Source organism: Sciurus vulgaris, assembly GCF_902686455.1.
Source record: "Sciurus vulgaris genome assembly, chromosome: 12".
NCBI lineage: Eukaryota > Metazoa > Chordata > Mammalia > Rodentia > Sciuridae > Sciurus > Sciurus vulgaris.
The window spans coordinates 72536271-72549969 of NC_136473.1; the positions used below are offsets into that span (position 1 = coordinate 72536271).

Sequence of the window (13699 nt, forward strand, 5' to 3'; positions counted from 1 at the left end):
GGAAATTAGGCAGTATTTGAATCACAAGTATATTTTTTATCTGCTACCATGGATTCAGTGATCTGTAGAGCTTTTTCACTCATTTGCTGTCTAGGCGTGAACTGACAGCCTGTAAAGATAAAAGATATTTATATTTTTGTATAGTTGTTTTCATAGATTTCTCAAAGGCTGAAGTTTTCAACCTAGAAGATGAGATTTGTATTGAGTATAGAAATGAAGTTTCCTATCTAGTTTGTAAATAATCATGGTGCACTTGAGGGGTCTCTTGGAAACTCCTGGGGGCAAGAATCACTATTCTGAAAATGTATAGACTGGGATTTAGCTGCTGCATTTTGCCTTTCTTAAATGATTATATTTCAGAATGTAAAAAAAAAGAATGCGGGGAGGGGCTGGTTGGGAAGTGACAAGAATGGAGCAAGAATTGACAATGTTTTCCAACCTCTCAACTTTATGGTGCTCATTGAAAATGCTAATAGCATGGGGTAAAGGAGGCAGCCAGCCAGCTACCCAGATCACCAGCCTCTGCCACCTGAATCTAATTGAAGCATTTCAGTATGTGTGACCTGTTGGTTAATAAACTCTTCTAGAATTATCAGTGAGGAATCAGGTATAGAAGGCCCTGAAGTAAACCAGATAGAGACATTCAGATTGATTTGGAAGAACATGGGAAAAAAATTTTAAAACAGACAGGAAAAATGAAATATTTTTTTTTTTTGGGGATTCCACTTTTTTTTTTTTTTGAAAAATGAAATATTGAAAATGGTCCTTTAAGAAAAAAATACTACGGACTGGGGTCATGGCTCAGTGGTAGAGTGCTTGCCTAGCATGTGTGAGGCACTGGGTTTGATTCTCAGCACTGCATATAAATGAATGAATAAATATATGTCCATTGACAACTAAAAAAAAGAAAAATACTACGATCACATCATCTAGGGTGCATGGGAAGTAGTTGATAGCTTGAGAATAGAAGAAGGAAGATGTTTTAATAATAAAAAGGTACTATTATTTTGTAAAGTTAATGGTTAAATGGAGGTACTTCTAGCCATGGATTATTACTGAAATAATCTATTTTCAAAGATTGAAATAAAATTTAAAATGAAGTATTAGCAACATTATTTCTTCTGACCGCGGTTTGAGAGATGATGATGATGATTTCACCATTTGATATATCCTATTGTTAATTTTTTAATGAAAAAAATTACTCTAAATAATTAGATAACCATTGCGTTAAAAAAAAAAAATCTGCTTCTACCCCATTGGAGATAATAAGTAGCTAGGAAGACAATGATGAAAAAGACAGGTGATATGGAACCCACAATCTCAACAGAGATCCAGAAGTGTGAAACATTCAGGTTTGTTCCAATGTAAGCCAAGGAACAGAAGCAGATGCCCAGGGAAGAGGCAATGAATTCTGAAGTGAGGGATGTGGATTCTTTGCCATCTTAGCTGGACCCTGAGAGATGAATTTGGTCAAGTAGACACAGAGAAGGGAAAAGCATGAGCTTCTGAGAGTGAAGTCGCATAGTATGTCCTTTCCAGGCAGTTTCCTAGTGGGACTACTACAATGGGGGACAGATGCAGGGCCAAGGAGGGAGTGGTGAGATGAGGTTGGAAAAGGGTAACATCCTCTGAAACTTCCACTCTCTTGGTGGACAACAACTTTTCTAGCAATTGTTCCCAGCGAGGCACTTTAGTGGGAAATCAGGAGCAGGGTTCTGGAGCTCTGAGACTTGAGTCCCAACTCCTCCATTTGATGGTTGAGTGAACCAGGGCAAATTGCTTAATCTCCCCAATCTGTAAAATGTGAATAACAATATGGTCCTTACAAAGCTGTTAATGAAGAGAAAAAGAATTAATACATGTGAAGCACTGAGGACATGGCCTGGACTATTGAAAGTGATCAATAATGTCAGCAATTATTATTTATTTTAACCTATCTAGCAATAATGTCCTTATTTCTTAAGTTAGAAAAATATCATTTTACATCTGAACTTGTCTTATTCATGAGTATATTATGTGATTTTGTAGGTTTTGTGAGTGGAGGAAGTTGCTGAAATATCTTTTTCCAAAAAGATGTACTCATCCACCTATAGTGGACCTGAGAATCTACTAGCAGAAATGTGCTAGGGCTTTGGGGCTTGAGGAATTTCTTTATAAAATGATAATACTTTAGGAATGGAGAACACTATTTAGAGCCACAAGGCACCTCAGTGTGGATCAGTTACCACACTAGGCAACACAGATAGAGTGAACCAAGGAAATGCAACCTTGGACAGGTGAGAGAGAAGGTCCCAGCTTAGGGTGCTGTCTTATGTAGAGTTTTCAGAACCCTTGGAAAACTAAGGATAATTTTAGTCTTCAGAGGGAATAAGGGAAGTTAGCTGGACAGGAGAGGCGCATGAATAAGACAGCTTGTTTACTTCCCAATATTGTTCAGGACCAATACTGTTAATACAAGAGTTGCTGAAAAATGGCTTAAAGTCACAGTCAAATCTTGGTGATTTGACTCACCTTGTCTAAAAGATTTCAAAGTTGTAAATCCAGTAAGTTTTATATTAAGTGATGGTTGATACTAATAGAGAATATCCATACACTTATTTTCCTCTTTTGTTTGAGGTTATAGCTGACTTGTTGCAATGACTGACTCTTTCATGCTGCTGATTTCTATCTTGCCACTCTTTCCTAGAGATGTAGGTCCTGTACCAAGTCATTGCACATCCACAAAATGGCTGATAGGGTTTCCCCTGGAGAGGAACTAGTTCATTGGAACTTCAGTGCAGAAACCAACACAGGTAGATAAAATGTTTTTATAATTGCCACTAGAAGGGGGTTAAAAATAAAAAGGCCCAGGAGGATTCTTGGGCCCTAGGGAACTCCTCCCTGTTGTAACCTAATTTGTTGTGGTATGTAGACCAGATGGGTAGAATTAAACCTTCTAAGGTGTTGTGGTTAGATTGTTTTCAAATGTCTGGAGACTCCAGGAAATGTGAACAGTCCTATTTGTTTCTCAGAGGATTATCTTTGTGATGGCTTTCAAAACAGAAACTTTAACACCTACAACTACAAGGTGGGGTCTGCCCCCCACCCCGCTTTTCCCTTTTGAGGGTGTATATGAAAGTTCTGAAATTCTAGACTTCAGGTTTTGATAAAGGTAGTTTAGGGAACAGGAACCTAATTAGTCATTGAAGAGGGTCCTTGCTTTCTGCAGATCTAGTGTGAAGAACTGGCCATTTCAATCTTCCTGTTATGGTTATCTACAGCCCTTTTTATTTTTCGAGACAGGGTCTCTTTCGCTAAGTTGCTTAAGGCCTTGCTAAGTTGTTGAGACTGGTTTTGAACTTTCAATGCTCCTGCCTTAGCCTCCTGAGTCACTGGTATTACAGGCATGTGCCACCATGCCTGGCTATCCACAGCATTTATAAATCCCTCTGGCTGTCATGCAGTGGAGATAAGCCACTGAAAAATCTCAGCAGGTTGCCTAAGTGGTTGAAGGATGGCAGAGAACAACAAAGTTGTAGGCAAGAGGAAGGTATTATATATAAGGTGAAAGAATACAAAATGTATAACTAAAATGTGAAATATAAGAAATAAATACAAGCATCATCTGAAATTATTCCCAAAGTTAGCACAGTTTTTCATACTTTCTAGGTGTTGAATTATTATTTATTTATTTTTTGGTACTAAGGATCGAACCCAGGGGTGCTCTACTACTAAGCTACACCTCCAGTTCTATCTTTTGTTTTGAGAAGGGTCTCACTAAATTGCTGAGACTGAACTCAAACTTGCAACCCTCCTGCTCAGCCTCCCAAGTTACTGAGATTACAGGCCTTTGCCACTACCCCTGGTTGCCACATTATCTTGAAACTGAATGTGCTGCTGTGGTCAGAAAGTTAAGACACATACACATACATACACACACACACACACACACCCTTGGCACAAAACTAGGGCATATCTGTACCTGGAACACAATGTGTTTTACTGAGCTTCAAGAAAAGTCTAAGGACAGGTTGGGAATGTAGCTCAGTGGTAGAGCACATGTTTAGCAGGTGTGCAAGACCTGGGTTCAATCCCTAGCACTGGCTTCTCGAGGTTGGAGCTAGTCAATAGAACACCTGCAATGATCAATGAGATGAGGGATTCCAGATCCTTTCTATGAGGAGCGAGTGAAATGGCAGACTTTGGCAATGTAAAAAGTAGAATGATGTTATGGCTCAACTGTACCCTCAAAATTCGTATGTTGAAGCCCTACCCCCTCCTTTTTCAGGATATGACCCTTTGGAGATAGGGTCTTTAAAGAAGCAATTAAATTAAAAAGCAGCCATCAGTGTGGGCCCTAATCCAGTCTCTGGTGTCCTTATAAGAAGCGATTTGGAGAGAGACACCAAGAAGAGCAAGCAGACAGGTGCATGCACTGGGAGATGACCAGGTGAATACCCAGTGAAAATGTGACCACCTGCAAACCAAGAAGCAAGCCTCAGAAGAAACCAAACTGCCCACACCTTGATCTTTGATTTTGGCCTCCAGAACTGTGAGAAAATTAGTTTCTGTTGCTTAGTCTGGGGTATTTTGTTATGGCAGCCCTAGCAGATTAATACAGATGAGAACAGATATGATCAAATGATTAAAATTATGAAGGGTCTAGAAAATGATGTGATCATTTCAGGATAACTCTAGGTTGAGGTTCCTTAAAGCAATCTGTTTATACTACCTACATCAGAATCACTTATGGTAATTTTAAAAAAGCAAGTTTCCAGGCCCTCTGGATATAGAAATGTTAAATTGAGGCCTAAGAATCCAGGCTTCTTTCTTTCTTTTCTTTCCTCCCCACTGTGGTAGACATTCCAAGTGATGTTTTTGCACACTAAAGTTTGAGATCCACTGTTTCAGGTCCTGCTGGACAGACCTCTGGCTCTTTTCTGGGCTTGGCTGGCAGGTACTAATTTCATCTTATTAAGTGCTGGTGTATCTGGTGCTCTGGCAGATGTTCCACCTTCAGGAACCAGGTGTAAATCCCATTGTAGGTTATCTCTCCCCAGGTGTCAGCCTGTGTTTACTCAGCATGTGGGAAAGCTGAATGGGAAGGAAAGAATGAAATCTTTAGGGGAATTTACTCTTGATCCTGCAAAGAAATACATACCTCACTAGCTTACTAGTGTATATAGTGAATATAATGACACATTTTGAACAATAATCTAAAATACATTTTGAACAATAATCTCAAATACATTTGTTATTTTGCTCATGATTTTCTTAATGGTCCTATTACCTCAGCACCTAAATTAACAGAGGGAATACAAGGAATAGAATGGGCATATCTAGCTTTTCTATTGCTATACATCAGTTGAGATTATATGGACAGTTTCCTGACATGGCCTGTGCTTTTTTATGCCCTGTACAATTAAAATATAATATCAGTGGGTTGGGATATAGCTGAGTGGTAGAGTGCTTGCCTAGTATATGCAAGGCCCTGGCTTCAATCCCCAGTTCCACACACATACACATATATATATATATATGTGTGTGTGTGTGTGTGTGTGTGTGTGTGTGTGTAAAGACACAATGTGCCTTGAGGAGTAAGAGTCCAAAGCAACATAGTGATGAACGTTTTCAAAACAAGCAGAATAGGCTGTACTATTGTCAAATACGACAATGCTCTGGGAACATGTGAAAAGTGCCCTCCTATAATTTACAAATATGATGAAGGGACATAAGGTTTTATAAGTTGGGTTTTTTAAAAACAAATTTAGGCAGATCATTTGAGAATGTTCAAGTGGACAAGACATTAGGGTATTGCTCTGTTTTCCTTCTGGTGGTCAGTGTTTCAAATAGAAAGCAGCTACAGTACCTCCCAGTTGTCCTGTCTGGAGTTCCTATAGCCAGTTTTTTGAGGACTTATTCAATGCCAGGCACTTGGCTAAATGTTGTTCCTTTTTTGACTAGCCGAATTTCAGTCTCTCTGAGTAGATCACTGGATTCCCACTGAATTCCTTTCTATCTGGGGGGAGGGGAGAGGAGGGAGGATGGGAAATTGGAATTGTCATTAATGTTCCGGTGCTTTCCAGAAATAAGAACTCTGGCGCTTAAAGGAATTGATTTAAAACTCTAGACCTTAATACTCTGGGGAGGTTTAGAAGAAAGGCCAGGAGCGCAACTGGGTTTCATTAGGAATGAAAAAAGGACATTCAGTCTTCAAGAAGACAGCTTCCCAGTTTTGGCAGAGGCGCCCTAACAATGAAAAGCGGCGGTTTGGGCTGAAAAGGGCTCTGTTTGGACTGAAGCACTCCACGTGTGGCGTAAGGCTTGGTGTTCATCCCTAGATCTTTCCGAGCCGCCTTGGCTTGGGTTTTGGGCTCAGCGAGGTCCTGGCCTAACGGCCAGGCAGCCCCGGGCCCAGATCCGCAGATTGGCAGGGTCCGCGGCGCGGGCTGCCGCCGCCACCGCGCCTTCGTTAGAGGGCGCTCTGGGGGCGGCTCTGCCGCAGTCCCGACTCCCGCCGCTTCCTCCCGCCGCCCCTCCCCGCCATCCCAGGCGAACGCAGCTGGGCCCCGGGGACCAAGTCTCGGAGCCGCCTGGGACCCGGCGCGAGCCGCGGTTTAGCCGGAGCGGGGCCGGGCCCCGCCGCCGCCTCCTTCCGCCAGTCCCGCCGCAGGCCATGCATTCTTCCGGCTCCTCTTGCTCCTGCAGCCCGGGCCGGGCCCCGGCCAGCCCGAGGTAACCTCCGGCTCGGCGGGCTCAGGCCGGGCGCGGCGGAGCCGGGCCCGGGGAGGCGCTGGGGGCGGGGAAGGGGTGTCGTCGCGTGGCCCGGGGAGGAGGCGGCGGCGGCCTGAGGGACGAGGGCGCGGTAGGCCCCGGGGAGGAGGCGGGGGCGCGGGGCATCCGCCCGCCTCCCCGGGACCCGCCCCGGTGACAGGTCCGGCCTCTGAGTCCCCGCCGTCCCTCTGTCCGCAGGCAGTCGCGAGGGGAGTAGGGCGCTCGCGCGCCCGCTCGCGCAGCGCCTCGGGCCGCCTTGGCCGCCGCCGCGTCCATGACCGCGACCTCTCGGCAGGGGACACCCGCCGCCGCCCCGCCCCGCGCCCCGGGCCGCGGGCCCCCGACCCCGCTCGCCCCAGCGCTCCGCCACCGCTCGCCTCTCGCCGCCGGCCGCCCGCTCCCGCCGAGGTGAGCCCGGAGCGCGGCCCGTGTCCGCCGCCAGACCCCTTCCTCATCCGCGGAAACCGCTGCCGGTGTCCCCGCCGGAGCGTGGTGGTCGCCTCCTCGTCCTGTTTCTTTCATCATCCCTCGCTTCCCGGCCCTCCGGTCGCAGAGCTCATTCTCTTCATCCCTGGCCCCCTTGCCTTTACCTCCCTCTGGCTTGTGCTCCCCCCTCCCCTGCTTCCTCGTTTTCACCTCATTAGCCCCTCTTTCTTCCTTTTACCTTTTATCTTCTCTTTTCTAGGCCCTTCTTTTTTTCTTAAAAAAAAAAAAAAAAAAAAAAAAAAAAAGGGGAAAACAAAAACCCTATTGCTGCAAATGAGAATTTTGAGCGTAACTCTTGGCTGATGCGAGAGACCTTTTAAAGGGATGAATCAATGTGCAGGAATGGTGGTGGAGAGGACGCCCAGCTTCTCGCCTTCTGGGACTCCGACCGAGAGGTGCCTGCTTCGGTCGTTTCACTCGTGTGCCCTCAGTTTGGAGACCCTGAGGGTGTCTGAAGCAAGCAGGTCTATTTTTCTTCCCTAAAGTCCACATAGACGACCGCAGTGAGACGCGGTGCGGGGACCGCCTCCAATTAGGAGTGGGAATTGTATTATCATTTGCTAAATATATTATGACATGCCCCAAGTGCCCCGGTGAACAGCTCCCTTGACCTTGTGCGGTTCCTCCTCCTTGCTCTCTGTCCCCCTCTGGAATTTGCCTGAGAGATCGCTGAGGTACTACACCCGGGAAGCGTAGACCCTAGCTTTTTCCTTTATTTTTGTGCTGGAGGCAATTCTGTGCTGCTGACTATTTAGATGTGTTTAGTTCATTTTCCTTTTTAAATGAATTTTCCTTTCACCTCAGGAAGACAGAATGGACTCCAGTGTGAGAATGGCTGCGACTTTGGAAGAAGCTCCACGACGGGGCTGGATGTTGGTGAAAGCCCTGATGAGATTTGCCTTCATGATCTTCAACAACCTGGTTGCTATTCCATCCTACGTCTGCTATGTAATTGTTCTGCAGCCCCTTCGAGTGCTGGACAGTAAGCGGTTCTGGTATATTGAAGGAACCATGTATAAATGGCTTTTAGGAATGGTGGCTTCCTGGGGATGGTTCGCAGGATATACAGGTAAGAATGTGAGCACTTTTGTTTAATGCATCTGAAAAAAAAATCTGTAATACTATGCTTAAGTCAGGAGCCATGACAGAATATTTGCTGTGCTTTGGGTTGAAGATGCTTTTATGCTTACACTGTTGAAAAAAAAAAAAAAAGAAAGAAAGAAAAGAAAAACAGTCCTATTGGGTTTCTCTTAAATTTCTTAAGTAATATTTTTAATGTGATTGACATTCATTTGTTAAAACTGGGAGAGATCTTATAGAGAAATTGAAGTATGTTATATAGGATTTGAGGGCTTATAAAGATTTTTATCCCATAAACATTGGGAGTTGAAAAAAGCGACCAAACCCTATTTATGCAAAGATAGTTTAATAAGTTTTTTCATTTAATGTGATGTTGATCTGTGTTAATAATATTATAAGCCAAACAAAAATGGCTCTTTATGTATGTTTTGTTCTCTAGAATCTATATTTTATCTCAGAGTGCTAAGTTCTAAAAATTGTTACCTATGTTAAGCTAGTTTCTCTCTTGAGTGCTTTTAAGTAAATTTCTATTTCTGCTTTTAAATGCATTTTGGGGAGCAGCAGTAACACTATTCTGAAGTGGACTTTCATAGAATTAAATAAGAAATAGTGTTTATTTTCTTTTTATAAACCATATATACTTTGAGAATTTAACGCTTCTGTGAAAATGTGATGTCCATTATTTACTTGATTTTTTTTTTCCTCCAAGTTTAGGATAATGAAAACATTGAGGTTTCTAGTGCTTGTCAAATGTGGAGGCTTTTTATCACAGAAATGTTTAACTGTCTGGCAGTTTCCTTAACAATCATGCCGCAGATGCTGGGGTCAGTAGTTTGCAGTTCAGAGCTTAGAACAGTGAGGTGGGTACATACTCTCAGAGTCAAGCAGCATAGCTGTTCTCCATTTTTAAATTCGGCCTCCCTCTTTTCCTGCCCAGGCTGCATCTGCAGATTTTATCCATACACATCAGAAAAGGACTGACAGTACACTGCTTTTAAGGAGTCTGGCAGACTCTTGCTATGTCAGAATGTTCTCAGTTGCCCCAGATGAAGCCTTTTCTCCTTCCTGCAATGCCATTTATTACTCTGCAAGTGTTGAAGCACCTGGGATAGTGTGTTCATTGCTTCCTTGTCCTGTGTCTTGTTGAGATTTCTGCTCTTTGGATATAGTAGGTGAGCTTCTGGTCCTAAAAATGGACCAGAAGTAGTAGCAGTGGTAGAGAAAAAAAAATGAAGTTCAAGTCTGTGATCCTGAATTCTTATCTGAATTGCATTGCTGTCTTTGAATGACTTTGCTTGATATATTTTGTGCTTTTCCAAATATACTTTGATACTAGTTATTTTATTCTTTGTACTTTTTATTCTTTGTATTTTTTTAAAAGTATGCTCGTTTTAAATGAGCTCATAAGCTTTTTAGATTCAGATTCTAGAAGTTGATTCTACTTAAACACAACAAAATTATTGAAATGTTTGGACTTGTGTGTGATATATTTATAAGTTTCAGCATGATGGAAAGATGAAAAAAATTAATTTGTCATTGACTTTGAGATTATAAGAAATGTAGTGCTGCTGCTTGAAATTAGTTATCCTTTGGCCATCGCACAGCTGCAGTGTATTTTTATTTTCTTGGGGTATCTCTTCCTTACCAATTATAGAACTACTGTGTGGTTTATTTTGCCACCTGCTTAGAAAGTGGTCTTGACATGATGTGCATATGGTGGATCTGCTCTTTTCTAAGCTACCTCATTTTGACAATTTGATCAGTGTCTCATTTAAATATAGAATATTTTAGTGCGTATATTTTAAATGTTTTTCCCATATGTAGAATATTTGGTTTCAGAGAGTCTGATCATAGTAGAACACAGTCACGTTCTCTAGTTCTGCACAAATTACTGGGCTAGGGATGTAGCTCAGTACTAGACTCACCTAGCACCTGGATTCAGTCACCAGTACAGCAAATAAATAAACAAATGACCTTTGAGGAAACATAAAGATGTATTTTTTTTTTTTTTTTAGTACCAGGGATTGAACTTGGTGCTTAACCACCAAGCCACATCCCCAGCTCTTTTTTGTATTTTATTTAGAGACGGGGTCTCACTGAGTTGCTTAGGTCTTTGCTAAGTTGCTGAAGCTGGCTTTGAACTCACAATCTTCTGACCTCAGTCTCCTGAGCCCCTGGGATTATGGGCATGAGCCACCGCTCCGGGCTACGAAGATGTATTAAAGTTCCATGATGTTGCCTCTTAATGTACAGCAGATGTCACAAAAATGAGTCCTTTAAATGCAGACATGTTTCTTGGATGACAAATGGTGAAGCCCAAGGACTTAAATGAATTTTCTTGTATTTAGTTTGCATTCTCAGAGCTGGAGAATTACCTGTGGGCACAAAAGCTGGAAAAGGGATTTTCTGGTTTTTCTGCTTATTTCTGACATTGTCTTGTCAGGGGTACACATTTCTTGAAAGAACTCTGAAGACAATGAGTTCGTTCCTCCCCAGCTTGCTGTTATACTAGGTGGAGGTGATAGTCAACATTTCTTTTAGTGGGAAGTACTGTACAGGTTGAGGAAAAGTTTTATACTGTCTTCGTCCTGGTATTTTAAGGACAAACCACAAGAGACACCAGTTTAACTAGTGATTCATTTCTGCATGCTCTGTTTGGATGGGGGTAAATCAATATATCCATCTTTCCAATTTAAGTGAAGATTGGCAAATTTCAGAGAGATTTTGTGAAAAGGAAAATGTGTTTATTTATGACAGTTTATTTTACACTTTCACTTATTTTAATAAAGTTATTGTCATCCAAGCACATTAAAGTCTTTATACATGAAATAGTTAAAAAACATTCATTGTAAGTGAGAACTCCAGAATTTCTATACAGGACTGAGAGTCTTATGGGCTAGTCTGACTGGCAGGGAGTTGGGGTACCAGGGACTTGCTGCCAAGCTATTTTTGCTTAGCAAATGTTGTTTTCCTTAGGTTGGGTATTTACTTGGGATGGCTTTAGGCAAAGCTGATGTAGATAAGGCTTAGGTTCCTCAGCTGCTATGGCTATATGTTCATCTTTGCATGTTATTTGATAGTATTCTACATTTTTTGTTGGGATACAAATTTGTTGTACAAGCAAAATTAATTTTCAGAAATTATATCTGACCTTGAATTTCTAGAGAATGATTTAAAAATGTATCTTCTAGAACAGTATTTTTCAGTCTTTGAGTCATAAAACCAATTTAGACTGTCAAGATAAACATTTTTGGAAAGTGAAATTGAACATAGTTAAATAGAAAAAATCAGAAATGTGCTGAGTGTTGTGTCAATGTATTTTTTTACTGTGTGTTTAGTCAACGTTTGAAAGATGTTGCTCTAATGGAAAGAACACCGCAACTTAGAGTCAGCAGAGTTAATCTACCTTTAACATTTTTACTCATCAGTGGGGGTGACAGCTGGATCTTCTTTATAACCCTAGAGCTTAATTTGTTGCCTGATACTCATAGAGTGCTCAGTAAGTGTCTCTTGTTTTTTTCTTTTGTTTTGTTTTTGTTTTTGTTATTTGCAGTGCTGGGGACCAAACCCAGGCCTTCATGCATTCTAGGCAAGTGCTGTACCTCTGAGCTACATCCCCAGCTCAAGTCTCTTGAACAATCCCTTCTTTTCTTCCTAATCCCAACTGAAATTCCTTAGCTACCTACCTTCCTGAAAGGTCTGATATCAAGGTGGTTGCAATCCATAAAATATAAACCGTGAATCAGAGCATGTGAACTAGATTGTATAAAATACACGTTTGTTAATTTAACACATCTTCTGTTATGTGTGGGAATGGGTGTACTGGAAGTACTGAGACACCAAAGACATTGCTGACTTTTAGGAACTCACAGCAGCCTTGGTGGGAGACCATGAAAATATATTGAATGATGCTGTAATAGAGATGTAGCATGGGATGAAAGAGGAGGAGCTTCTGATCTAGCATTAGTGGTAGCAGGGAGGGAATAGGGATTCCTCCCAGATTCCTGGGTTTTTTTTCTCCATTAGGAAACTATTTCTCAGTGGGTATCTTTATCTAATAAATCAGTAATTATAATGGATTTAAAATACTTGAATAATATATCAGTTTGAAATTTATATCTTTGAGGCTGTAATGTTAGCTAACATTTATTGAAATATAAGCCAAGTAGTGTTCTAAGAGCTTCACACTAATGAATATCATTTTACTTTGACATTTTGCTATTTAGTCATTTAATGCTCACAACAAATTTATCATTTTGGTACTATTATTATTCCCTCTCCTTTTGTTATCGATAATTGAAAGAGAGGTTTCACAGTTATTTCCCCTTAAGCAGGAACTTAAATTTTTGTTGCCACAGTTTATTTTCGTATTTAAATAGCCAATATTGATCTTAGTTTTTACTATCCCATGTGCCCTTTTGTTTGGAAACATGAAATCTCCTTCTGAAGCTACAGCTCTAACATCTGAAAGTACTATCACAACTATGGATTTCTGCAAGAGGTTAAATTGTTCCTTTGATGGAAATATATGCAGCATAATAGAAATTTCACTTCTCTTATGCTATTTTTATATGTGATATAAATATATATAAATAAGACAAAAATACAAAGCTGGCTAAATGTCTGAAAAAACAAAGCAAGAACAAGAGGTCACACAGTGAAAGATATAAAATTTGATAGTAACTCTTCTGTGAACAAAGGTAAAATTCTTGTTTTTTCAAATTCTTCTTTTTTCTCCTTTCTCTTCTCCATTGCCCAATTTCAGTCACTAGTGTATTCATGGTAGTATATACTTTTATGTTTGTTTTTACTTCTGCTGCTTCATTTGTAAGCTTTGAGGGTATCCTTTGGCTCCTGTTACATTAAGGTCATCTGAAAGCTTATTATACTTTACCACGCCCTTTCCCCCTTCTCTCAGTTTGTTACTTGCATTTATATAATTGTATGGACAATTTTTATGTTCTATTTTGTTACACTTATCTACATCTGTTTTGTCTTAATTCTTTGTTAAATATGTTTAATACTTACTCAAGCATTTTTGTGAAATTTTCCCAGTCAATCTTTGTACAGATTGAGCTTCTCTAATCTGAAAATCCAAAATCTGAAATGCTTCAAAATCCCGAACTTTTTGGTATGATATGATGCCACAAGTGGAAAATTCCACACTTGACCTCATGTGAGGTCAAAATGTAGGTACACTAAAAATATTTCATAAAATTACCTTCAGGGTACATGAATATAAGGTATATATAAGACTTAAGTGGCTTTTGCATTTGCATTTCAGTCCCATTGTCAAGAAAGCTCATTATGTATTTGCACATATTTCTAGATCTAAACAAAAACAAACAAACAAAGAATTGAAATCCAAACTCTTCTGGTC

At 40.9% G+C, this 13699-nt stretch overlaps 1 protein-coding gene across 3 annotated transcripts in view; it reads left to right on the plus strand.

Moving 5' to 3' along the window:
* Nucleotides 1–13699, plus strand: part of LPGAT1 (lysophosphatidylglycerol acyltransferase 1) — a 115392-nt gene that overhangs the window by 43604 nt on the left and 58089 nt on the right. The window contains exons 1-2 of one of the 3 annotated variants that reach the window (XM_079107616.1): nucleotides 6515–6714; nucleotides 8044–8308. In XM_079107616.1, coding sequence (XP_078963742.1) covers nucleotides 8053–8308 — 256 coding nt within the window. In that variant the 5' untranslated portion in view covers nucleotides 6515–6714; nucleotides 8044–8052. Of the gene's footprint in view, nucleotides 1–6514; nucleotides 6715–6824; nucleotides 7162–8043; nucleotides 8309–13699 lie in introns of those variants that run through there. The other 2 variants (XM_079107617.1, XM_079107615.1) reach the window with 2 other exon arrangements.